General features: G+C 41.4%; 1 protein-coding gene across 4 annotated transcripts in view; it reads right to left on the bottom strand.

The window, feature by feature from the left end:
- The window catches only part of SKIC3 (SKI3 subunit of superkiller complex), a 43,912-nt gene that overhangs the window by 1,731 nt on the left and 14,534 nt on the right, over positions 1-27,647 (bottom strand). For all 4 annotated transcript variants that reach the window (XM_083403630.1, XM_083403632.1, XM_083403631.1 and 1 more), the window contains exons 17-40: positions 26,712-26,965; positions 25,508-25,610; positions 24,647-24,823; positions 23,642-23,786; positions 23,389-23,467; positions 23,229-23,290; positions 23,089-23,145; positions 21,808-21,876; positions 20,839-20,913; positions 20,353-20,494; positions 19,644-19,737; positions 18,834-18,911; positions 17,388-17,512; positions 15,915-16,038; positions 13,269-13,490; positions 11,925-11,997; positions 11,048-11,101; positions 10,818-10,929; positions 10,202-10,330; positions 9,883-10,004; positions 8,549-8,707; positions 4,948-5,100; positions 3,289-3,419; positions 1,751-1,874 (exon numbers count right to left, since the gene is read on the bottom strand). In XM_083403630.1, coding sequence (XP_083259756.1) covers positions 1,751-1,874; positions 3,289-3,419; positions 4,948-5,100; positions 8,549-8,707; positions 9,883-10,004; positions 10,202-10,330; positions 10,818-10,929; positions 11,048-11,101; positions 11,925-11,997; positions 13,269-13,490; positions 15,915-16,038; positions 17,388-17,512; positions 18,834-18,911; positions 19,644-19,737; positions 20,353-20,494; positions 20,839-20,913; positions 21,808-21,876; positions 23,089-23,145; positions 23,229-23,290; positions 23,389-23,467; positions 23,642-23,786; positions 24,647-24,823; positions 25,508-25,610; positions 26,712-26,965 — 2,863 coding nt within the window. The remainder of the gene's footprint in view (positions 1-1,750; positions 1,875-3,288; positions 3,420-4,947; positions 5,101-8,548; positions 8,708-9,882; positions 10,005-10,201; positions 10,331-10,817; positions 10,930-11,047; positions 11,102-11,924; positions 11,998-13,268; positions 13,491-15,914; positions 16,039-17,387; positions 17,513-18,833; positions 18,912-19,643; positions 19,738-20,352; positions 20,495-20,838; positions 20,914-21,807; positions 21,877-23,088; positions 23,146-23,228; positions 23,291-23,388; positions 23,468-23,641; positions 23,787-24,646; positions 24,824-25,507; positions 25,611-26,711; positions 26,966-27,647) is intronic.

Below are 27,647 nucleotides of genomic sequence, written 5' to 3'. Positions count from 1 at the left end.
AAAGTTAAAGTTATTGTAGCCAATGCTAGTCCAACTCAGAGTAGGTGTATTAAAATTAAGGAACCTAACTTAGTTATGTTAATTAATTTCAATGACCAAGAAGTACTAGCGTTCCATAGAGGATGTCATGGGCCAGGAGTCAGCTTTGCCTGCTGAACAGCAGCCCGAAGGGGGAGACGGCAGTGACTCCACCTGCAGCTGCTCAGCCTTCAGGAACACAGAGGAAAAGGTGCTGATGAGAACCAGCTGGCTTCAGCCTTCATAAGCAGAACTTCCACCAGCGGTTAGATGCTGGAAACAGCACTTGTAGTTCCTGGCCCTACCTTGCTGCTTCCTGCTCGTCTTGACCCTTGATCATCAGATTCCTTGACCCCTGGACCGTCTAAGCACGTGGATTGCTGTTTCCCTGACCCTAGGACTGGACCTGACTTTGGATGCTGACTCTGTCTCTAGGCAAGTACTCCTCAGAGACTCTTCTAGTGGGCTGGTCTCCCACTCCACATTGTTGCTCAGCAACAAGACTACAACATAGGTTATAAGCAAAGGATGTCATGTGGCTGATCCCAGGCTACAAAGGCCTAATATGTATATTCTACCTCTGAGCTATGTTCCTATAGTACCGTATTTTTCGCTCCATAGGGCGCACCGGTCCATAGGACGCACCAAGTTTTTTTGGGGGGAAATAAAGAAAAAAAAATTATTTCCCCCCCAGGTGCTTGTGGGGCCAGCAGCGGGGAGAAGCGCTCTTCTCCCCACCGCCTGCCTTCAGACCAGGTCCGGGGACAGCGGGAAGACGCGCTGCGCCTCCCAGCTGTCCCCGGAGCTTGCGGGGCAGGCAGCGGGGAGAAGCGCTCTTCTCCCCACCGCCTGCCTTCAGACCAGGTCCCGGAACAGCGGGAAGACGCGCTGCGCCTCCCAGCTGTCCCCGGAGCTTGTGGGGCAGGCAGCGGGGAGAAGCGCTCTTCTCCCCACCGCCTGCCTTCAGGTCAGGTACAGGGACAGCGGGAAGACGCGCTGCGCCTCCCCACTGTCCCCGGAGCTTGCGGGGCAGGCAGCGGGGAGAAGCGCTCTTCTCCCCACCGCCTGCCTTCAGACCAGGTCCGGGGACAGCAGGAAGACGCGCTGCGCCTCCCAGCTGTCCCCGGAGCTTGCGGGGCAGGCAGCGGGGAGAAGCGCTCTTCTCCCCACCGCCTGCCTTCAGACCAGGTCTGGGGACAGCGGGAAGACGCGCTGCGCCTCCCCGCTGTCCCCGGAGCTTGCGGGGCAGGCAGCGGGGAGAAGCACGCGTCTCCCCGCCGTCAGCCTCCAAACCACATCGGGAGACAGCGGGATGGCGGCGTTCCGCCTCCCCGCTGTCCCCCGACCTTGTGGGGCTGGCGATGGGGTTCTCCTGAAGTCTGGAGAGCGAGAGGGGTCGGTGCGCACCAACCCCTCTCACTCTCCAGGCTTCAGCGAAAGCCTGCATTCGCTCCATAGGACGCACACACATTTCCCCTTCATTTTTGGAGGGGGAAAAGTGCGTCCTATGGAGTGAAAAATACGGTAATTTTTCTACTGACCAGAGGTAGATGAACACACTCCCTCTGATAAAGCATCAGTACACCTGACATTTTGTTCCTGACAAAAGCGTACTTGGGATGCAGCAAGGCAGGCAGCCCACGAGCCCTCCTGCTCTCTAGTACTTAGGAGAACCATGTGGCCCTATCTAATTCCTAAGATAAAAAGCATTCAAAAGGTAAGCGCTACTCACATCTATTAATTCATAATCATCTTTGGCATACAAGTGCCTTAAGAGATACCACCGGGCAACTGATGCGACAGTTTCTGGATACCCTGGTTGATACACCACTCTTTCTAGCATGCGGCGAGTTTCCCTACAAAGGAAACAGAAAACGTTGCAAAATGCAATGAGAAAACTAGAAAACAAGAGTGAGTCTATAGCATTGTAAGGGCTCAGGTTTCAACTTTGCTTTCAAAAAGCAAAATTTGTATCTGTACAGCAAGTTCTTACATAAATCTGGGGCACTTGCAACAAAAGAACAGGGAACAAACCTGCTGCTGGAGCAAAAAGAAAATAGTGGACCACTCCATTAGAACAACCTGTTACATGTCACTAATCTCCTACTGCATGGACTCAATGGAACATATCACTATGTCAGGCTGCTTTGTTGTGATTCAACAAATAATTTACACGCAAGAACTGGAGAACTGGATCCTGTTGATGGGCTGGAACCTTAAGACGACTTCATTAGGGACAAGCCTATTAGCACAAGGACTTCTACCTGCACAATGGGACTTCCTCTCCTCTCCCTGTGTCCTCCAATCTGCTCCCGGGGGCTGCAGAAACCTCCAGAACAGATTTGGGGGAGATATGTAGGAAGAGAACATCCCATGGTGCAGTTGGAAGTCCTTGTGCAAGAAAATTACTTTATTGGATACAAACCTTCATTTCACAACCCTCTGAGAGTGAAATTTGACGGCAGGCGGGCAGAGGAGCCCAGCTGACCAGTGGCTACAGTGAGCCCCTTTGAAGTCTGCTTAGTGGTATGGTTTGAATTCAAACCACACCTGCAAAGGGACACAGTGCAATTGTCACTGATCCCCACTTACAAGGGAGCAATCAGGAACTTTAAGGTCCTGATTGTTCCTTTGTAAGCAGCCTCATGAGACAAACTGGGATACATGTCAGTCCTAATCAGACCCATGGGCTATAGCTTTGCCACCCCTAGAATAGGTCCATGTGGGGGGGGGGGGCGCAGCCAGGTACACTTGCCTCTGGCCTCAGAGGGTTAAACCAGCCAGGAGGCCCTGCCAGGGGCTTGCCAGACTTACGCTGTCATGCCAAGAACAAGACTGTAGCCCTGGGCTTCAGATAAGCTCTGCAAGGACCTTCCTGGAATAAAATAACTGAATGTGCATCTAGAAATGTTGTTTGCTCTTGAGGAAGCAAGTGAGTGGAAACTTCACAAAAATCTACAATTGCAAGCATCATTTTCATATTATGAATAGAGAGCTTCTCTGGATCTTTACCATCATGGGTGTTTTTTTAAATCTTCCATCCGCCTATTTTGTATCTTATTGCAGTGGAAAACCTGTGGTTTCCCCCTACACTTTAGCCCCCTTATAAAGAGCAGGATTTTAATAAGGTTTTGCTTTATAATATTTACCATGTGGACATTTTCTGAATTAGAACATATGGGCATGTTACATTAGGTATATTTTAATTATATCCAAAATGCTGACAAAAAGCATAGACAGTTAACACATAACATACAGATCAATGCACACCTTGACCCCATTTTGCGGTTGTACTGCAGAAGCGCCTGCAACAGAACACCCAACGGACAGAAGGAAAGCTTCAAAGCTTCTGTTGTGGCTTCCTGAACCAGGGATGGCCAGTGATCATTTGAAATATTACCCTTTAAACAAAAACAAATTTAAAAACAATGTTTTATATCATTGTGTCATAATGGTCAGTGGTTTTAATTGCAATGTTGCATGACAGATTGCTTACCCGTGTACCACACAGATAATTATGACCTGCAGCTTTGAATTATAATGTAATAAAACGGCTTCCAGAACTGCTGATGTAACAGAACAACCAGGACTACCAATCTATCTTCCTAGAGGTGGTTTTTAAAAAAAAATGTATTTTCAGCTTTCAATTGATAGTTTCAAACACTATCCTGGACAAGTGGAAGTGTGACGTAATGCATAAATATCATTTTGAAAGTTTCACCTACATCTTAATCATGATGATTATGATCTCTTATCATTCTCATTGCAGAAAAATCCCTGGATAGTGATAGATTAACTCCTAGAAAACTCACTTGCCAGCTTCAATTAAATTAATGCAACATGTTGGATGAAGTACTTTTGAATCCACAAACAGAATCAAAATGTATGGGCAAAATGGTTCATCCATACAAATTGCATAAGGGTATTTCTGCTGATCAACCTTCAGAGAAAATGTATTACGAAAATAGCAACACTTCCCCCAGCTGCTTGATTTCACTTATAATTATGAAAGAAAGGGTAAAAGCAGTATTTCATACTGTCAGATGCAACAGTAATCTATGCAGACGAGATGAAGCCTTTTCCAAATAGTGCTTAAGCCAGAGTTACTGTTCTAGCTGTCACCAAAGTGTTGGACAAGCACATTTTGAACTTTTATTATTCCAGCTATCCAAATGTTAGGAATCCATATATAGTCCCGAAATAGCCTGTAATCTATTTTGCTGGAAGCTAGAGCACTATCTTACGCACAATTGTGAGATGAGAAGCACCATATTACGTTTTAAATTCAGTTCACATGCAATCAGTTCATTTTATCATATTGTTATTACTACTACTTTTATTTTTTTAAATGATCAAAGCAGCTTACGAGGATAAAATACAAACAGATAAAATCAATTTAAACCCAGAAGATTTAAAGCAATGTGCAATATAAAATTCCTGAGCAACACAATAAGGACAAAGATGAGCACTACAGCAGAGACTAACTTAACTACTAGGTAAATAAAAATGCCTTAAGCCTGCCACCTAAAATTGGACTATGATAGTTCCCTAGAAAAACATTCCAGAAACCAGGGAGGAGGGGACACTGAAAAAGGCAATTATTGTGTAGCCATCCTTTGCACCTTTCTCAGGTGAGGCACATGGATTTGGGCCTCTGATGAAGATAGGAAGGTCCAGGCTGGTTCATAGGGGGAGAAGAGGCCCTTGAGGTATTGAGGTCCTCAGTTGCTTCATGCAAAACCAGCACTTTGAAATGACCCTGTAAACTAATTGGTAGCCAATTAGGCCACAATTGGTGTGATATGTTCAGACCTTCTGGTCCTGGTGAATAAGCTGGCTGCTGAATTCTGCGCTTGTTTCTGTAGTTTCCAAACTGGTTTCAAAGGCAGCCCCACATATACAACATATTTATGAACTTGGCTCTCTTACCATGCAGATTTCCAGGGCAAGCTTAGCAAGCCTTAGTAGACTAGAGAGCTTTCCACTCCAGTGGCCCTGCTGAGATGCCAGTTGCAGACTTTTTCGGTAACACATCTCTGCTGCAACCATCATTCCCTGTGACTGGTACACTTGAGCCAACCACTGAAAGCAGAAGAACAAAGTTCAAACTTCATATTTTTCTACTACTACTGCCTATCAAATTCCTTGTCTTACCATTCTATTAAATATTCTTTTAAAAACAAAACTCTCAAATGGTGAAGATTACTTTTGAGTAAAAATACAAGCATCTGCAGAAGAGAGATACCATTTCTTCAAACTATAATCTGCAATTCTATACACAGTTTTCCTGACTGACTTATTAGATTTGGGTAAAATGGATCTGAGAGCTGGAAAAGGTAAATGAATTTGCACATAGTTTGAATTTGCAACCTAATTTGGGACTGAAAGGGGGGGGGGGGACTAAAGATGACAGACAGCTTCTCCCTTTAAGTGCCATAGATCATAGCATAAAACAGGATTATTAACCTGCTGCATATGAGACATACCCACCAGACAAGAGGGTTTCTGCGAGTATAATAAGTTCTGACTTAGCATGTGTAACATCTGCTAGCCACAAGGAGCCTGTGCTGGTCCTGGTACTAGCCAAAACGGATTAGCAAAATCAGGTAGCTGCTACCAGGCAAGCAGATGACTCCCACACAATTGACTCTGGTGCTCTCTATTGTTTTTTTTTGTGGGCACTCACACAGCCATCGTTAAACTGGGATATACTGGCACTCCAGCTATCCTAACTCATCACACACATTTGGGAAACGGCTCGAGAGGAGCTGATCATGGTGCTGAACAGCTAAATCCTCCCCCTGAAAAGTTTTCGCCCGTCTGCTCAGCACATCCAACTCACAGTCTGATGACAGAACCATAGAATTTAACTCTTGCCACAATAAGGTTTCACCAAATCCATCTGCATTTTCATTTTTCATTATATCATAATCTACATTTCCCACACAACACTTAGGTCTAAGTCACTATAATTGCATTTTTGCCTCTGCTCCATTCATTCAGACATGTAAGTAATTATTTAGGGCTGGTGTGTGCAATCGTTGGTCTTCCAGTCGTTGCAAACTGCAGCTTCTACCAGCCAGGGATGCCAGAGTTCAGCAGCATTTGGAGGGCCAAAGGTTCCTCATGCCTGATTTAAGGGCTGGTCACTCACCAACTGCTCTACCTGGCTGAGTTCCTTTAATCTCTTCACAATTCCCCTTGTTCTCCTACACTTTACATACCCCTGCTGAGCATCTGACTGAGCTTTGCCTGTTCAAGGGGTTGGAGCAGTCCACACTGCAATGACGTGTTGCAAGTTCTACTTGTTCAGTATTAATGTGGTTCAGGCACAGAGTACTGAAATTCCTATAATTTTTTCCAGTCTAATCAATAATAGTCCAACTGTTAGAATGACTTTTTTAAAAAAAGAACGATGCTGGCGGGGAACTGTAGAAGTTGAAACTTATTTTATGTGAGCAAACAGAGAGAACCAAGAAAGAGAGAGTGCACAGTTATGTTGGGTGCACTAGATGTGCCTATATTGATAAAATCAAAATTGTTAAGCAAAGTTCTGTTATGTAACATGACTGCCAAACAAGATTAAGCTGGGCTAATGGCAGTTGCCCCTATGTAGCTCTTTCCCAAGCAAGCTATTCTCCTTTTATGACTCGGTGATTGGCCCACATTAGTAGTGGTAATAGTGGAGGAATTTCAAAGGAGGAAAGGGGAAGTACGTGAATGGGGGGGGGGGCGGATTCCTGGGAGAACAGAAAAATTCTTAGTCATAAATGACTTCCCTGTGCAGATCTGTAATCTAAAGCTTTTGTTGCCAAGAAAGAGTGAAACAACAGCTCAGTGCTTAACTACCTTTTGTTCTTTTAGTTCTTGGCTCTGACATTAAAACATCTTTGCTTGCAACAATAAAATGCAAAAAGCCATCTACTCTGGGCAATGTATCAAGTGCATTTATCTGCACAAAAATGGCATCAAAGAGAAAATCTCAAGGCTTTAATTCTAAACGACCAGCTGAAGAAGCTTCCAAGGACCAATGTGCTGATACAAAATTAATTTGCAGTATCTGTTCTTCTACAGGCTGTCATGTCAACCTTCTATTGATTTAAGTAGTGTGATGTCAAAGGTGCCACGACGGCTAAACAGCTCAGTTGTAAGGCTTGCTTCAGTTGCAAAAAAACCATGTCACAATCGGATGCACCTTTGTCTCTCTCATGATTGGACTTAAACAATCCCCTTTGCAATCTGACTTGAGCTAGCCCCACTGGTGACCACTGCCAGTACACAATATCTGTCTACTACAGGCTTGCCCCCCCCCCCACTATTTTTAAAGGCTTTCATTTAACAAATGGTAGCTCCAGATGCTTCTTCCAATGGATGTCATAGTCAAGAGTGAAGAAAAGGTGAAAGACAAAATAAGTAAAACAAGAAATGATCTTTTTTTTTAAGACCAGGAGCTATGGTAAGAAAAGGACAAAATGCTGAGTTAAAGCTAAGTGCTGAGTAGTATATAGAATGAAGAAAGAAACAAGAATTGGTGGTAGGAATTGCTGCTGTGAAAAGCCTTGAAGCAGAGGTGAGGCAGGGACAGAACTGGGGGAAAGACAATCAAATCTGTGTCATGTGACCCTAGCTGGCCTCTTCTGGATGACTCCAGCATGGCAGCCAATAAGCATCACTGGTTATCCAGCACTACAAAAGGGGAAACTTTTTGGAATCATGGATCAGAGAACTCAACATTTCAATATACTGGAATATAAACAGGGATCAGAAGCACTAAGAAGCCAGGAGGAAAACCAGAGGAGCATTCACACATGTGTTTGCCTGTGTGAACAACTCTCCTCATTCAGAAACGCCCAAGCTATTATAAGCCAATACCAATGCCCTCCCCCTCCCCGTTTTATTTCTGCTGATAATAGTGCAGCTTCAGTATTGTACCAATTTTCCTTCTCACATCGCTTCCCAGCTTGCTAAGTTAAGAGCTGGGAGAGGCGAGAGGAAACAGCAGCTCAAAGAGTCTAAGTTCCTGAATCTCTGCAATGAGAGCTTTTCTGAGTATGCTCAGAACATGCATTAATTATGTGAACTCAGGGAACTTGTTTTAAAAATGTTTCTTCTATAAAACGAAGCAAGAGGAATACAAAACTACACCTCATTATTCCCATTAACTGCATGGAAAGAGCCCTCGCCCATCTTTTCTCAAGCTCATTGAGTCTGCCTTCCTCCTGGCTTCACCTCACAATCTGGTAAGCACAGGAAAGTGTAGAGAAGGGCACATGAGAGGCTGCTGATGGTGGCGGAACAGCTCCCATGGGCTGAGACTTTCCAAGTTTTGTGTGATTCAAAAAAAGCTCGAGCTGATTTTGTCTGCTTTCCAGACAGATTTCAATGGAAGTTACTTCTAGGTTGTGTTTAGGCGCAGCTCTCAAGCGCAGCGTTTCTCAACTTTCGTACTACCAGCTGCTGTTATACCACATTGTGATCATACGATAAAGAGACCCAAAACCGCAGGGCAAAAAAGCACACCCAAACTTACATGCCAAGCTGTAACTGAAGTAGAGTTGGACATCACTGCCTTCCGGAGCTCTTCCAAGATTGCATCAGGAAGCTCTTTGTGAGACTGCCAAAGTGGTTTGCACTGAACTTGCCTTAAAAGCAAGTATAAAGTTGGCTGCTCAGGGAAAATTTTCAATCCCTAGAGACAAACAACATTTTGAGTTGAACACAGAACATCATTTGAAGCAGTTTCAAAGAAAAGTAGTGCCTTCATGTGAACAGTGTAACTTGGAGTGACTCAGAGGAACTACGGCATGCTCATCTGTCAATCCGTAAGCAAAAGGGGTGGGGGGAATAGTGTTGCTTCTCTAACAACAGGAAAAAAGCAAGAGGAGAAGGCTCAAAAGATACAGTTCTTTTTCAACAAGCTAGTCAATACTTTCCCCACTGAAACCAAAATCACCATGACATTTAATAATTCCCAGTACTTTTTGGCAAAAGAACTGTGCTGCCAAACAAACCCAGACACAAACATTACACAGATGAGATGTGACTCCAAACATATTCTCCCAGAAGCAATAACATTTGTGTCTGGCCAGCTCCTGGAATAAATCCCCCTAAAGAAGACAACTGAAATGTGTCAGAAATCACTCACTAAATCAGAGCTTTCCAAACTTTTCAAGTTGGTGACACACTTTTTGGACACACATCATTTCGTGACACAGTAATTCAGTTTTACTAGCAAACCAGAGGTAAAAATACCCACTTTGCAGCCCCAGGAAGAGTGCGAGGAGTGCTTGTGCGACACACCTACACACTACAACCAATACACTAACATGTCGCAACACACAGTTTGGAAAGCTCATTGCACCTTTGTGACCTTGTCTCTTAATTTTTTTCTCAGCTATTACGCAATATTGGCTAGGGACAAGAGTCAGCACATCATTTATTTCTTTTACTGTGGTAGAGATGGAAAACTGGCAAAGGCTTGCCCATTTGAAGCTAATACGTTTATTAGCAATTCTGAAGTGAAACTTGTCTGTTTAAGGAAAACTAAAATCACTCTCACACCTGTAATAACTACAGCCATGCATCCAGCTGTTCTTTTGATACAGTTTTACTCTCATGCATTCTTAAATCTGTCTGTGCTTGGCTACTCAGAGTTAAATGCATGACCTTTCAAACACCCTTTCACACACATGAATTTGAAGAGGATCCCTAACTTGAGAGAAAGAGAGAGAAGACCTGAACTACAGGACAAACCTGTATCAATACAGGACATAGCATTTAACATTGAAATACGGGACAGTCCTGTATTATACAGGACAAGTGGCAACCCTAACTGCTGATAACTGAGTTATTACTAATACATACCTTTGTACAGAGCGCTTCAGCTTCCGAAGTTCTACCTGTCTCATTTAAGCTAGTAACAGCTTGGAAAAGAGACCATTCTTCAAGAGCTTGGGCATAAGAAGTTGGAAGATCCTTATCTTTGACTAGAAAACATGTAAAGGTCATTATTTGTCAAAGCCCAATCTGCACCTACATAAAGTGGTATTCATTATTACATTTTTTATAAATCAACAACATTGATAACAGTGGTACTCTCATTCACTAATCATTTCAAATGAGAAGAAAAATTTCTAAAGGTTTCCTCTCATAAGTAACTATTTGTAACAATGCAAGGTCTTACTTTTAGCTGAGATTGTAGCTACAATTGTTTTTTCCAAATCTGTCCTCTTGGGTTGTGTATTATGCAGGCAAACAATCGTGTTTTCAGCATGACAAGCAGCCAGGAGCACAGCCCAAGAAGCAGGGTTATCTGAAATAAATATGAGAGAACTGTCATTTTCAAGGTACACTAAGCAGTTATACAAGAGAGTGTACTTAGTGATGCAAAACCAAAGAAAATGAATAAATCCCCAGAAGTTTGCATGCCCAAGATACTAAAAAACTGACATTCAGTTTTAATTCTATAAATGTTTAATTCTTTAATTATTTCTATGGTTTTAAATAATTCTGTTTTTTATCTGTAAGCTGCCTTGGAAAAAAGTGGAGTAGTAATAGTAGTAGTAATCATCATCATCATCCAGTTAACTGCTCATTTTGCAAACAGATAAAATTGGTGAGTTCATTATGAAAATGTTGCCTTTGCTCATTAAGAGTGGTGGGCTATCTGTAACCTCACTTTCTATGAATCAGCGTTTAGAGCCAAGATTTTTTAGTGTCCCAGAAAAACTAACTTATTACGTTACTCAGCTACAGCCCTGAATCTGATTTAAAATTAAGGATTTAGAAGTAAAAGTTACCTGGAGAAAGATGGACTGCCTTTTGGATATTCTTCAATGGATTGTTCTTTTTACTTTCAGCTGTGTGGCATCCTAACGCCAACTGATTAACTGCAGTGTTCAGCAAGGCTCTCTAAATAAGGGTGCATGCACAGCAAAAAAGAGAACTTTAAATTTATTCCTTGTCTAATGAAAAGCATCAGTCTAAATTCTCGATGTAGAAAAATATTTTGATAAGGGAAGATATTAACCTTTCCGTGGTTTAAATCGTGAATATGAGCAATGGTTCCTGCAGCAGCCCCACCCTGCAAGATAAAATATTGATCTGATTATGGTATGACAGAGTATTACAAGTCTGAGGCATCAATTAAGTCAGATAATTCTTCTGCCCTTTGGATGTACGCATGTGGAAATGTCAAATAAGTTTGTATGTTTAAATACTCTGACTTCTTAAAATGATGGGGGCGGGGAGAGAATCAAGCTGTAAGTTGCTCCCTTGGCCCTCTCATTTTTTCTACATATTTGCTGACAATGTTCCATCCCATGGAGGGAACAAGCAGAGGCAGAAGCACTCTCCACCCTATTTGCGTTGGAAGGAAAGCCTTCCTCCTGCGGGCATGAGACAATTCCTTTTGGGAATGAGGCAGGAGCATGGTGTTAAAAAGCCCACCACAACCATGGCATGGTCCCAATTTAGTCCCCCCCCCCCCAACTACTTGTAGAAGAAAAACCAGCTATGCAAAGGCAAGCTATGCGACAAACATCGTATCCAGCTTGGCTCTGAGACAGGGAATTCCATGTGCTGAGTGATTTCTGCAGTAGCAGCGACCATTCATCCTTATATCTTACCCTTCAGAGAAGAGGAACAAAGGGTGAAGGGAATTCTGCACAGGTTGGTAAATGCAACCTAATGGCACAACTGATATATAGAGAGGCTATAAACTTATTTGTAAAACAGTGGAATGTGTAACGTTAATGCCAATTTGGCAAGCAGATCATCTTGAAGGGCAATTGTCTAAACAATTAACAGTCGTGCACACAGTTCTTGGTGCCAAGTTCTTATTTATTTAATGATAGTTCAGTATACAAATAAATGCCTTGATTCTATTTCAACCTATGCATATTCACCTTTGCATTTTGTGGTGTATACCGAGGTACCAGTTGGGACAGGAGAGACCACAGGGCAGGATTATCTGGGTTGCTAGAGAAAAGAGCACAGCAGTTTTAAATTGCCATCGTATGCGGTAGCAGAACCAATCAACATGGACTGAAGTTATACAACTTGCTCTCTAAGTGATTGCTCCAAGTCAGAAACTTCTAACTTACAAGGCAGAAAAGGAAGCCCTCATTTATAAAATGCTAGTAGTTTAAGAATTTGGGGGGGGGGGGACATAATCAAGTGGAGGAATTAGTCTAAGAGCAACATACATAACAATTAGGTTATTAAGTTTTAAATCTCAAAATTATACTGACAAATCAAGGTTTCAAATAAGGGAGCAAAAGTTACTCAAGATCAAAAAACATTTCTCTTATCAGTTGCAATTAGTGATGGATCTGATCAAATGAGTTGGGATTTATTTTTAGCCAGAACAGAAAGTAACTATTTTTTCTTGCCATTTTGAAATTTGAACACTTCTGTACTCCTGATAACAGAACTGGAGTGCAATAGAGCTCACTGCAAACATTTATTAGTTTTTGGGTTTAGATAATAATGCATTGGAGGTGAACTAAGCTATGAGTCTCACAGTTGTGAATTTGTTATTACTAGTTGATATCTGATTAGATACCGTGCTGAGATTTTATACACACAAGATGATTGTTCCTAAATTAAATATTATCAAAAGGAGCAGCATGAAATGTTACAATTTCACTGCTACTATTTTTAGCATAAAATATTTAACAGGAATATGGGGAAAGCAATCAACTGAGTATGAAGATTAGGTAGTTGCAACACACTCCAGCTTTATCAGATGAAAAGCTAATAAATAATAATTAGATAACCCTCAGTTATTGAAGCAAGAGAGAAATGGTCCTTCAGAGAGGACAAGAAGGGCTGAGATAGGAGTTTTGAAAAATCTGTTTCCAAGCAGGTTCATTTGTTTCAATTGTGCCCAGTGCTTTTGAAATTTAATCAGTTATCCACATTAAGTTGGGAAAGTTCACTTCACAGAATTTGGCTACTTAATGGCTTGATAAGAACTCTCTGCACCACCATGAAATGAAATAGAGAACAAACACACCCAGAAGAAAAAGTTTGACTTTGAATAAAAAATGAACATACCCCAGTGTAAAAGTTCAAATCTCTACTCAGCTCAACTCAACTCAAATATGCAACTCATAGGGCAGACTTGGCAAGCTTCTTTCCAGCCTAGCCTACCTTGCAGGGTGGTTTTATGTCAAAAGAGCACTCCTTGGAGGAACAGAGGGATACAAACGCAACACAATTCATTTTGGAAAGTACGGGTTGCATACCTGTGAACAGCTTTTGAAACTTGTCTCTGAACGGCCAGATTTCTGCCTTGTAATGCATAGACAGCTGATGTAAGAAGGCACCTCTCATAAACATCATCCTTTCTTTCTGCTAGCTTTAATAATTCTTTCAGAGCTGCCGTTGCAAGTGTAGCATCCTGCCTTATCAGCCCTAAAGCGCACAGAGCTTGCAGACTTGCTATATTAGGTTCCTGTAATATAGAGCTGTAAGTACAACACAGATAAATGGTTACTATTACCATGAAGTAAAACATGAAGGATCTGTTGTTCACATGGGCTACAGTTCACTTGGAGTAGAATGCAATGTTGTGCTGTATGTGTTCCATACGTAGACGATCCCCAGGTTTAGATCCTACCATCACCAATTGCTTCTTTTAACTGGATAAGTCAAGAATGCAGGCCTCTACCTAAATACATAGGTCTGGGATAGATGAATCAATGGTCTGACTTTGTTTAAGTCAGCCTTGTATGTCCATCAAGATAGCTGAAGTTCTACTACTAACAAGTAACTACATCTTTTTAGTGCACTCATACAGAATCTTGCAGATATACAAGATTCACATTACTGGCAATGCCAAGTTTAATTTTCATGACACTACTCTCCTGGCCTGCTGCTGAATCTACAACCCATAACCTATTGAGTTGTGAATTATATTTCCCCCTAAAAACCTTTTCACATACAACCTCCTTGAGATCATCTGGGGCAGTGTAATGCTACCAGCTATGGTGACTGTTCTGCCTCCATAGTTGTAGGCAGTATCCTTTGTAGCTAATGTTTTGATTGCAAATGAAAAATCAATGCAAAGACCAGCTTTATTATACTTCTTACAACATCTCCTGTTGGCAACTGGGGGGAAAAATGACCTAAAAATCATGACTCATCAAAACTGGACTGAAAATTGATATGAAGAAAAGCAGTGAAACAACCTTGACCGTTGGCTGTTCTCCCCTATTTCCAGGCAAGACTGCTGTTCCTTTCTTCTTCTTTTTAACAGGAGATGGAAACTATATTCATTTTCATTTATTACAGCCGGTTTACTGAAGCAATATAAAACTTAGCTTCTGGAGCAATAAGTCTACATTTTACAACACTGCTTTGCCCTTCCTGATAAAACGATGCATGTTTACCATTACTCTCTAAGATAAATGACCAATATTGTGTAGGATGCTCTTAGTGATTCAACAGATGGCTAAAACAAGAATGGTGTTGCAGTGGTGAGCATTCACATTTTCTTTTATTAGGTTACCAAGTGCTCCAGGCTTGAGGAATACTTGATCAGAATCCTTTGGTATTTCAGTAAATCTGAGGTCTACATAATGGCTACAGGCAAGCATTTCTGATCCATGTTAACAAAGTCTGCCCCCCACAAATGTTGCATTTTGGTACTGAACTCAAATCTCTGCACCCCTTTTCTGCTTCCAGTTATCAGCGCCATCATCTGAAGGCTTCATAGTACAGTGGTACCTCGGGTTACATACGCTTCAGGTTACAGACTCCGCTAACCCAGAAATAGTACTTCAGGTTAAGAACTTTGCTTCAGGATGAGAACAGAAATCGCACGGCGGTAGTGGCGGGAGGCCCCATTAGCTAAAGTGGTGTTTCAGGTTAAGAACAGTTTCAGGTTAAGAACGGACCTCCAGAACGAATTAAGTAAGTAACCAGAGGTACCACTGTAGACTATTCAAAGACATTTTACTAAAAAAATAAATTAAAAAAAAATAGGGCAAAATGAAGTTAATGCAAAACATTCCAAATAGGTGAATGTAAGTGGGACCGGCAACAGAATATTGGCTCCAGCAAATCTGGAAAAGGAACATTACAAATATTGTTCTGACCTCTGAATACTGCCCAGGAGGTGGGACGGGAAGAGGAGCAGCAACAAGAGAGACACAGAGAGAAAATGACTTTTCAACTGACATCTTAACTCTCCATTCTCAGCTCCTCTCAGTGCTTGAGTCAATCAATCTTTACAAGTTCTGGCTCCTTAAGAACATAAAAAGGACCCGGCTGGATCAGACCAACGGCCCACCAAGTCCAGCATCCTGTTCTCACAGTGGCCAACCAGATGCCTGTAGGAAGCCTGAAAGCAGGAGTCCTTATGAGCTCCTTCCCTGTGTGTAAGAGTAGAAAGTGAAGGGGTCCTTCTTATCCTGTTTTGGGATATTTTTAAACAGGGCTCTCTTCGAATTCACAAAGTTATGTGTTTCTGCATACCTAGAAAGTCCTCTTAGTATGAAGAGCCGCTGTCTTGTTCTGGGGCATCCCCATCTTGCTTTCAATCAGGAGGTATTTTAGCTACTCAGTTTACTGCGGGGTCTACAACAAAATGCTGCTGTGGACCCTTTCCACCTAAAAGGAGTGCTTCTCTTTAGGGCTCTATCATGCCATTCCACTCAAGTAGGGCATTCTACTCCCTCTCAAGTTGCATTCTTTTTTTCTCAACTGTTACTTTACATTTTGTAGCTAGTAAGGCATATACAGTGCTAACAGGAATGTGGGTTGTTGGGGGTTTTTTTGCGGGGGGGAGGGGTTGTTCCTTTGTGTGTGCGTGTTTCTGAAGATATTTTGCAGTACAAGATAATCACTTTAATTATTGACTTCTGTAAATGCAAGAACCTATTACATACCACTTAAATAAGAGGGTTTTTGCATCATCCACTTGATCCTGCTTGTACTCCATTATTGCAAGGGCCGTTAGGATATAGGCTTTGTCTTGCTCACATTCGGCAACAGAGAGTGCTCTCTCATAAGCTGGTAATAAAATAGGAACAAAGCTTAAAAATTCAAAACAATAGCAGAAAAAAGGAACCATGCACAACTATTGCCTTGATTTCCCCAAAGACAAGCAGCACAATACATTAAAAAACATATTCTGTAATGGGCTGTTTGTATATCACTCATTTGGTTAGAATGGAAATTTCTAAGTGCATCAAAACAGAGTTTTTGACCGAAGGAGCATGACTGGAAATAGCAAGTTTTGCCCTTTCTGAGCTGACTGCAAACAAATACAGAATACCTAGCTGAAAAAGCTGTTTAGTCAAAACTCAATGGCAGGAGTCCACCAATACATTTGCCATACTTATCTTGGTAAGTGTCACTGGCAAAATAATGACACTAGCCTTGTCCTAAGCTTGAAAGGATGGTAGGTAATGGTTATCCCTGAAGTTGTGCTGCACTTTGAAGACATTCCAAGGAGCTTGGAAATGCAATGTGCCTAATGATACAAACACACCCAGCATATTTTTCCTAGCTCAGATTTGTGCCCTGTTGTATTTTGCAGATGTTTGGAGTGCATCAGAAGCATGCCTGTGAGGATGACCCCCCATCATGAATCTTACAATGGCAGGCCTCAGGAAGAGAGCTGGGGATTATTTATTCTACCCTGATCTCTACAGGTGTCTCCTAAGCATAGAGCAACTGTGGTGATGATTTCCTGCTCCCACTTTTCAGCTCCAATACTGGAAGAGAGCTGGGAATATTCTATGATGTACAGTCGTACCTTGGTTCCCAAACGCTATGGGAGTCGAATGTTCCAGCTCCTGAACGATAAAAAAACGGAAGCAAGTGTTCTGGTTTTCGAACGTTCTTTCGGAAGCCAGATGTCTGATGCAGCTTCCACATGTTCCCATTGGCTGCAGGAACTTCCTGCAGCCAATCAGAAGCCACGCTTTGGTTTCCAAATGTTTTGGAAGTCGAACAGACTTCAGGAACAGATTCTGTTCGACTTCCGAGGTACGACTATTGTGCTTAGGAGGTTTGCAAAAGCTTGATGTCATGCTGGAGTCAAGACTCTGCCCTGCCCTGCCTTGTCAAGATTTGGATCCTGGCAACCACAAATTCTGGCTGGGTGCTAAGACCGGCCAAAATTTATGGGCCCTCATACTATAGCTTGGTCAACTGAATGGACCAATCTGCAGTGCATCTCATTTGTATGAAGAGAAAAGGTATCATTTGTATGCATTAGAAAGGTATTTGAGAGAAGATTATCTATAGAAAAGCCCCCAAAACATTGGGATCTTAATGCATGTTTCTACATCACAGTATAATCCAGTTAACGTTGCAAATTCATACTAATTACCCTGGGTATGTGCAACACTTACCCTTCTGACTTTCTTGGAAATGTCCTTTCTTGAAGTAAGCCTGGGCAATTCCTAAAATATCATCAAATTCTGTGAGACGAGTCAACAAGTAAGCCTGGATGGCATCATCATAATGACCTAGAGCACTTTCAAGAAGGAAAAAGAACAAAACTCATTCATATCAATTTCAGGCCTAATTATGAGCTCACAACAAATGGTTTGGTGCAATCGAGCTTCATAAAAAACCATAAGGTGTAATTACTACCCACTATACTGGACATGATGTAGTAGTTCATTTGTGAGCAACACTTAGTGCATTGGTCGATTCACCTCCAGAAATGATGTAGAATTGTTTCAAAATGGAATACTGCTATAAAGACAGAGGCATGGGAGTATAAATTAAGGTGCTGATCTTAAATTGTAAGGCCACGTGTTTGAATCCTGGCTACCTTAAAAATTGCTTCTCCACTGATGAACTTTGAAAACGTATTATTTATGAGATTTAAAATGCAATCAGAATATAAGGAATCAAGGTAAAACAACAACACCTTTAGTCTTATTTCCTTCAAATCCTTCTTCAAAGCCCACCTTTTCCATGAAGCCTTGGGCAGAACTGCCTAGTTCCCACACCCTATTCTAGCCTAGACTGCAATTAAGCCCAAGCACATGCAACTGAAACAACCACATGTTACCTCTCCGCGTCCCTTATCCTACCCGTTCTCTGTTGTTTCCCATGCCAAATTTTAAACTGGGACTGGGACTGGGACCTCCCATACACACTGGTGGTACTGTATAAATCAATCACCCATGATACAAAATATATACCCATCTAGTCAAAAACTAATATCCAAACACTGATGCTCAGCAATTTAAGTTCTATGTGTAGGCTGGGATCCAAAGGAGAATGCCGTTTGTTCTGCTTGCATCTTGGCTATTAATGTCCGGAATCAATTATGGAATTAATATAGCAGATGAAGCAATCTTCTAATAAGAGCAATTGCTTAATGCAAGTCAAACCATTTACAATGTGACAGTCCATTGCACCCCTTGAAAACAGCAGAAAATCTCAGTAATTAAAATACTGGTGGGTTCCTCATTATTTATTTACTACTTAGACCCTGCCTTTCCTCCAAGAATCTTAAGGTAGAGTACATTGTTCTCTGTTTTATCCTCACAAGAACCCTGTAAGGTAGGTTGGAATGAGAGAGGACAACTGGTCTAAGGTCACTCAGAGTTTCATACCTCAATGGAGATCCCAGGTTTGATATATGCTAAATTATGTCTTAATGGATTATTACTATGAAAACGTATTGTATCAAGTGACACAGGACTAACATATCCTAGTAGAAGCACAATGTGCAAATGCAGTAAGAGTCATATTCATTATTAAAAGGTTTTTGGCAATAAGAGTTCTTAATTTGAGGTGAAGATTAAAATAACAATTTGTCCAAAAATAAGCAGACTTACCACAGTGCTCTGCCATAATTTCTCATTGCTATGCAGTATTTCTCTTTATCTTCAGAATTTTTCAACAGCAGAACTGCCCTGTAAAGTGAATGGAAAAAAAATAAGAGGTTCAAAATTCTACATACTTATTTCAGTAAGATCACTTTATCCAAATTTTAAGAACTTGATTCTAGTAATTAAAATTGTTTTTTTAAAAACCCTCGGGTATGCAAGCCCCATTGAGAAAGAGGGGGAGGGGAATACCATTTTATTGCATTTTTTGTCAAAACTTTATTTCAGAGGTGTATCTTTATCTTTCCAAATATCTTATAATCTTCCTTGAGCACTGAAGATGAAGCAGGATACATATTTAAATAATGTTCGTTTCACACTTACAAATAATCAATCTTCTAGTGTGACAGCAGCTATTCTCTGAAACTCCCTGCCGATTAATGTTAGGCAGATTAATATGAGACACATTCATTGTATTGTTTTCAATGCTAAAACTTATCTGTTTAGGCAAGCCTATCCAAACATGTAACTTTATGACGTCTAACTGTTTTTTTAAAGTGTTGATTTTGTCTATATTTTGATCATTTTTAGCATATCTAATTCCTGTATCTTGGCTGAGCCGGGAACATGTAACTCCAGTTCTGAAAGAACTGCACCAGCTGCTTGCATGCTACTGAGCCCACTCCTCTTCAATGTATTTTTACTGACTTACAAAGCCCTATCTATACCTGGAATACCTGAAACAATACCTTCTCCTGTATAGATCTGCCTTTTTGTTATGATCTGCCAGAGAGGATCTCTTGTTGTTCTGCAGTTTACCTTTGGTAGGCATCTACGGCCTGCTTTTTCAGCTGGAGATATTCATTCAAATAACCAAGCATTATGAAGGCACATGCATCATTTTGGATTCTTTCTGAAATAACAAATGATGTACACACAAACAAAATGAAAAGAAGAAAACCATTATTATTATTATTATTATTACTACTACTACTACTACAATTTATATACCACATTTTAATGTGTACAACATTTAAAACACATTACAGAACATCTACATAATAAAACATAATAAAAAGCATACTGACACACAGCCTAATAATAAAATAGTCATCATAAAAGCAGTCCTCTCCCCCACACTTTCACAGTTTTTATTATTATCATTATTACATGTTATTTGAAAACTATTAAATATTGACAGAATTAAAACTATATACATATATAAAATCTGTTTAAATGATACCAATAATTACAATAAAAACAACACAGCACCAGCCCTTTCATTAAAAGCCAGTTGGAACAAGAAAGTCCACACCTGCTGGACAAAGGACAACAATGAGGGAGCCAGTCTCGCTTCTCTAGGGAAGGTTTTCCAAAGTCTGGGAGCAGCCACCGAAAAAGCTAAAGAATGCATAACTTAATAAACCACTGGGTTCCATTCTGACTTTACTGAGGCTTAAATAAGTGACATCCCTGATTACAAGGAAAGAGAAACTAGGCAGCTGCTTTAAACATACGAGAAATTTACCTGTGTATTTAGTCAGAGCAATCTGTGCTGTTGGAATAGCATTCATTTGAAGAATATTGTACTTATACAATTCAGTGTTTCGGTTGGTTTTATCTTGCAGGGTTGAGCACACCCAGTGGGCATAACCTTTTGCGCCTTCAGTCTGATTGAACAGAAAACACAAACGGAGTTAATAACTGCACAACTAGGAAGCCTTAAATCTTTTACTCCTGGTTTTAAGCTTATACTCCTCTGAAATGTATACAAAGCACCTGGATTAATACTGTTCGAGCCAAATGCCAGTCATTTCGTTCATTTGGCTAAAACCCCAGACCTATTCCATGTACAGCACTCTGAAACAAACTCAGCCACCATGTTCCAGAAGATCCGTATAATACACCTGAACAAAGTGCACCAGGAACATGGGAAATTCTAGTGGCAGCCTTGGGTCAGTCCCTCAGCTTCCTGTTTAATGGTCTGCAACCTGAAACAGGGCCAAGTGCTTACATGCATGCGGAGTTCAGTGGTATGCCTGAAGAGGTCCATCGTTTCATAGCTGCCTACAGTTTCCGCAATGAGCGCCTGAGGGGGAAAGCAAAGGGGGGAAATAGCTCATTGATTTAACATAACATGCACCAGCTTTGTTCCTCTTTATAAATAGCTTATTCCTATCTTTTTCCTCACTACAGGTTGTCACCATCAGCTGCTAAATTCATCTATGATAGAACTAAAATTCAGTGCAGCCAGTTCTAGTTAGGTCCTCAGGAGTAACACTCCCAATCCTGTAGGCTAGTACTCTAGGACAGGCATCCCCAAACTTGGCCCTCCAGATATTTTTAGGACTACAACTCCCATCATCCCTAGCTAACAGGACCAGTGGTCAGGGATGATGGGAATTGTAGTCCCAAAACATCTGGAGGGCCGAGTTTGGGGATGCCTGACCTAGGATTTCGATGCATGGGTGATTAGATTCCTTGCACAGAGGAAATGTCCTCTGCCCTGGTTGCCAGGGTATAGGAGGCCATTTTAGCTGCAGCAGTGCACACCCATCTTTATACCATCAAGCTAATGCAAACTGATGGTGCTGGAGCCTGTATTTCAGGGTCCGTACTTCAAGCTCAACTGTGTTCTCAACAGTGCTGCTACAGTCTCTGACCAAAAACCAGAGGCACAGCAGTATCTTGGCACAGTGTGGAAATGCCACAAAATCCATTTTTGCCAGTTTCACTATAAAAGAATAGGTGACAACAAGAAAAGTAGGAGAATGCAACGAACTAGAATTTGAATGAAAAAGAAAGGAAACAGTGAGGAAGTCTTTTTAGAAAGCCAGGTTATATGGTAAGCCAGCACTCATATGCAGTAACTTAACTAGCGGGAGATCGATCAGATTCAGTTTCAATATAATCATAATGCCAATCAGAACACAGCTGGCATATATATATATGCAAGGCTGAAAGAAGTTGCTTAACATCTTACCTGCCCAATCCAACATGTTAGATAGGAGGGTTCTAGGGATTGGGCTACTTTGAAGGCTTCATGTGCTTGCTGGAAGAATATATAAAATTGATAGAGAAGTGTTAAATTAGCCTGACAGTGGCTGAGAATGTCACTAAGTATTTTCACAAGATACAAGTGAAATTGTTCCTTCCTCTCATGTTTGACTTACAAATAATGTAAAGTAATGCTATAATCTGTGGCAACCTGAATATTGTAAATATTTTAAAAATATCACTGTCATTTTCTGTCTGTCCCCCCCATGAACTAATCAAAAAGCTTGCATATGAGCCTGGATACAGTGAGCTTTGCCAGTATCTCTAGTAAGCAGAAAATTGGCCCTCAAATAAGACAATATAATTTTTATAAGAATATTAAACAAAAGACAGAGGTCTGAAATGGAGGCCAGAAACTAGCATTAGTTCTCCCAAGAAGAGATCCTTGTTTTCTGTGCAAAACCTCAGCAATTAACAAAAGTTAGCTTGCCTAATTTACAACTCTGAAAACTTAGGAAATTGAGAGGGAAGCATGAACTCTCTTAGGAACTAAAGGCAAGCAAAGCCTGACTTTTTACCTTCACAAGTTATTTCTCTGTTTCTTATCAAGCGTAGTCCTAGTCTGTTAGCTCTTCTCCCTTCACAGAACCACCCTTTTTGATACAATTTACTCCTCTTCCCAATTTGATTCATCTTTCAATATAATGCATCCTTCAACTCCACTTTTCCTTCCACAAGAGGTCTAGTGGGTGGCAACACAAGGACGGGCCTTTTCTGTGGTGGCTCCCTGTTCATGGAACACTCTCCCCAGGGAGGCTTGACTGGCCTATCAGTGGGATTTTTTTTCATGCTTCTCTTTTTCCTTTTGGTTTTAATGTATTTATGTGTGGTTTTGTTTGTTTGTTTGCAGGTTGGTTTGGATTGCCCTGGGCAAGATAAAGCAACTAACAAATTCAAAAAATAAAATAAATACAATTTTTTAAAGTGTTAAAGTTTTAAAGGTTTTTGTTGCCACAGTCTCTGAAAGGCTTTTGTGACATCTTTGAGAGACAGACAAGCTATCAATAATGCTGGCAAGTCAATGGCCATGTTCTTCATCCCAATAAATATAACTTGGTTGACAATGACATTTTGGTGTTTAAATGGTCTGATAAGCACACTAAAACAGGAAGATAGAAACTCTATTTTTTTACGATTGGCACGTCACTTAAGTCCTTCCATTTATGACTCTGTCTTTGGAGCAGGTAGCATGTGCACTCATACTTACCTCTATGTTTCCAGTTGTTAAGTACAAGACTCCCAAATTGGTCCAGGCAACAACATTCTAGACAAAACAAAGGTTACAAAAATTAAATTTAACATCACTGAACCTCCTTTGGAACAGATACATTTGTGTAGAACACTTACAATTTGTTCAGCTTGAATAGATTTGATGAATGCATGTTGTGCAAGGGCATAGTTTCCAACACCTGAAAGACAGATCGAATTATAACATCCTCTGCTATATTCAACAGAACTCTGAGCAATTAAGAGGACTATATTTTAGAAGTTTTACTTTGAAATGTACCTTTGCAACAGGCCACCACGCCCAGAGCATTCCAGTACAGATGGTTGTTACTGTCTAGCCTCACAGATTTTTTAAGACACTGGAAGAGATTGAGAGTGCAGTGCTGTAATTCAATATGTCAAATGTTTTGTGTGTTATCCCAACAGGGTTTGTTTTTGTCTTTTAATAGCCATAGCTTACAAATACTCCTAACAGTGATAGGTCCATTAGTGTAAACTGTATTAAAGAACACAAGAAGGTTATAAAAAATTACCTGTACAGATTTCTCTAGCAGCTCACTAATCTCATTCTTGTTACTGCCCATTTCCGTAAGATGCTGTGCTTGATGATAGTAGTTTATCCCAAGATCACACCACGTGTTTGGGGAAGACATCAGTTTTAATCCTCTACCATAACACCTACAGAAAAATAAACCACAAAATTAAGAGAGTGATTTATATCAGCAAAACAGATGGGAAAGGAAGTTAAAAAAAAATTTAATTCAGTGATGCTATCAAAGGTTATTTTGTTTCTATCCCATCTTCCTGAATACAAATGCCTTTAAGGAAAGAGAGAAAGGAACATTACACAAGCTTCATACTTGACAGCAATGCTGTTCAATGTAGTGACAGTTAGACAGAGAGAAATCTGAATACACCTTGGCCCACATGGCATCAATTGGGGGGCAAATTTGGTACTGAAGAATTGTAAAACCACACATTCTAAAGGCAAGCAATAAAGAAGCCAAAATATGTTGCCTGGGCTGCAGCTGAGCAGGTGGAGTGCCAGAACCAAGGCCCAAGTTATTTCCCTCTCTTCATCTCTTGGGACCGGCTCCTCTCCCTGTTTACCCAAGGCATGCATAATCTAACATTTGGGGGTTCCACACAGTAGCTATGCAGGCTGCTGGCCCACATCTGTATGCCCACATTCAGTTTTTTTACCCTTTGCTTCCAGACCTGTTAAACATGGAGGTCTTTACCCCTTTCTTTGATGTACGGTATATTGGTTGCTAGACATGAAAATATGTCTGAAGTAAGGTGGATATCAGAGCAATGTCTGCCACCCAAAGTTACTGAAATTTCCTCAAAGCACGGGAAAGCAATGTTAAGCACTTCCAGGGGAAGGGGGGGTGGTTAGTTTCAAAACAGCAGTCTATTAATTTCTCCTCCTCAGCTTTGAGATGATAGTTCTCTGGTCTGTGCTAGCAAAGCAGTTCAGGTGAAGGCATCCAGACTTATAGGCCATAGAATATTTTATAACACGCACTATACATTACCTTCCTCCCAGACTGAGCAGGTCACTTTTCTTTAGCACACATTTGTCTGTGTTCTGACCAATAAGGAATCCTAAAACTTTCACATTCACTTTGGATGGTGAAATGACAGAAACACTGCTACAGGCATCTCCAAGCAGTTTCCAAAGGCAGGATACTTCAGGACGATGCTTTGCTGCTCTGAAAGGGGGAAGAAACATCAGAAAAGTGGAGTCCATCTAATTTACCTGCTACCTTTTACAAAAGATAAAGCTAAAATCTTCTCAGCTGACAAAAAAGCATTCTCCTTACAAGCCTAAAAACACCCCAAGTATCAACTTGTGAAGAAAAACCAATGGTGCTGGATTTCTTCTATATGCCTCAACGCACTCTACAGTTAATTCTTAACATCCAGTTACAGAGCTAGAGACTTAGGTGCCTGCAAATCTTTCTGGATTTCTGCCCATCTTTCTGATCCCAAAATCTATGGGAGTTCCAATGAGTACATGGGCTTTGTCATTCCCCATCAATGCTGGGACCCTCTTTCAAAACAGGCATGAGGATGCATTTTACCTCCAATGCTGAAACAAACAGGAAATGGTTTGTATATTCAGGCATGGCCAAACTTGGCCCTCCAGCTGTTTTGGGACTACAACTGCCATCATCCCTACCTAACAGGACCAGTGGTCAGGGATGATGGGAATTGTAGTCCCAAAACAGCTGGAGGGCCAAGTTTGGCCATGCCGGGATATACTGACTTTTATCATTTATAAGATTCAGCTCTCGTTTGTGTGTTTGCTACTACTTTACTGTTTAAAATTGATGTTGTTTGTGAAATAAGGCAACCCTTTCGCTGCTAAGGGAGATTAATATATGAACACTAACCTTGCTAAAAAGCCAAGAGATTGTTCTATGTAGTCCAGGGCTTTTCCATCCAGGTAATCAGCAAGGGCAGTCTTGGCCATCATGAGATAACACTCTCCCAGACCTGAATAGAACTAATAGCCTGTTAATGTGCGGTAAAACTGCAAGAAGAATTAACTAAGCTCCTAAGTCTCATACAATGGCCGATGCTGGAAAACCATTTGATGGACACTATGCATATTTAGCATAGTAGGTACGCGGGTGGCGCTGTGGGTAAAACCTCAGCGCCTAGGGCTTGCCGATCGCATGGTCAGCAGTTTGAATCCCCGCGGCGGGGTAAGCTCCCGTCTTTCGGTCCCAGCTCCTGCCCACCTAGCAGTTCGAAAGCACCCTTAAGTGCAAGTAGATAAATAGGTACCGCTTATAGCGGGAAGGTAAACGGCGTTTCCGTGTGCTGCGCTGGTGCTGGCTCGCCAGAGCAGCTTTGTCACGCTGGCCACGTGATCCGGAAGTGTCTCTGGACAGCGCTGGCCCCCGGCCTCTTAAGTGAGATGGGCGCACAACCATAGAGTCAGACACGACTGGCCCATACGGGCAGGGGTACCTTTACCTATGCATATTTAGCATAATTTTAAAATCCTTAGATGCACATAACAATAAGCTAAGAATGATGAGGATATTAGTATCACATATATGCAAGTTATTTCCAAATAAGTGAATACAAGGAACTAAGGTGTGAGGGATATCTTTACCTCCTTCCTCATTCAAAATGTAGAATGAGGGAAGAATTGAGCAAGTGAATGAATTCTTCTCTTGATTTTTGTTAGAATACATAGAAGAAAGTACTTCTGCTAGCTATTTGGTAACTCCCACATACTTAAGGTATGTCAGAGGTTAACAATGCATAGCTCCAAAATAGGCAGATTTCTACAAAATACTCTTTCCTCATGTCTCAAGAACAGACTACCGCTTTCTCTCACTTCTAAATTAGCTATACTGACTTCCAGTCACCTATACCAGTGCTGGGCCGCTTGTGACCCTCCCAGGTATTCTTGAACTCCAGTTCCCATCAGCTCCAGACAGCATGGGGAACAGTCAGGAATTATGGGAACTGTAGTCCAACAATATCTGGAGGGTCTGGGGTTCCCCACCAACCTAACTCTGTAGGCGTAGTGAATATATAGTGTATATCTTTGTACCCAACAAAAAAACAAAACATGAATACCTTTCAGTGCAGGGACATAGTCCTTTGATTTTGTCAAGATGTGCTGATATTCTGCAATAGCATCTTTATATTTTCCTAGAATCTGTTCAATTGCTGCCGCCTTATAGATGCTATATATAGACTTGGGGTTCAGTTCTCTGGCCTTCCTGAAAGACTTCAGTGCAGTTGTGTAGCCGCCTCTGCTCAGATAGGCCTCTCCTAGAGATTCCCAGCAGTGGGGATCCTTTGGATCTGCTCGCAGAGCTGCCTGCAAACTGGGCACATTGGAATAGTAGTTTATATTCAGAAGTGTTTGGGCTGCTTTTGTTCAATCCTCCATCACAGCCCCAAGTAAAACAAAACAGGCTACTATTGGGGGACTACCAATTTGAAACAGAATTTACACTAGTTTTGTTTTTGGTTTTTAAGATGTACCAATGGTTAATTTGGGGGGAAAGCACCAGTCTTCACAAAAGCAGTGCATTCAGTTCACTGGGACTCATGCAAGAATGCTGTGGAAGCTGCCAGGTTCTTCATCATTGTTATTACATATAATAGTCACTTGTTACCTAAAAAGTCTCCAAGTAACTTACACTTTTGAAAAACCAAGTTTGGATGGCCATGTCCAATTTCTGTACAAAGGTAGAATCCTGCACCCTGCATTCAGAGAGTATAGCAAGGCTGCCTAGAAGCTCCATGATAACCCTACCCCATCTTCAGTCTCCAAACTTGTCACAATTTGCAGAGGCCATTCAGTTATACCAGAGGAGTTTTTCAATTTAATTTTTGCATGTTATCCTTCCATCCTCAAGGTTTCTGAGTTCATGCTGCTGCTGCTGAAGCAAGTTGGGGCTGTGGCTGGCTGGCTGGCAATGAGCTCGCAATAAGATGCTGTTGGTAAGATGCAGGAAGCTGCCACTGAATGACCCTGTCAAGCTGCAACATACTTGGATTAGC

Source organism: Podarcis tiliguerta (genome assembly GCF_965153285.1).
Source record: "Podarcis tiliguerta genome assembly, chromosome: 11".
NCBI lineage: Eukaryota > Metazoa > Chordata > Lepidosauria > Squamata > Lacertidae > Podarcis > Podarcis tiliguerta.
This window is presented reverse-complemented; position numbering and strand designations above follow the sequence as displayed.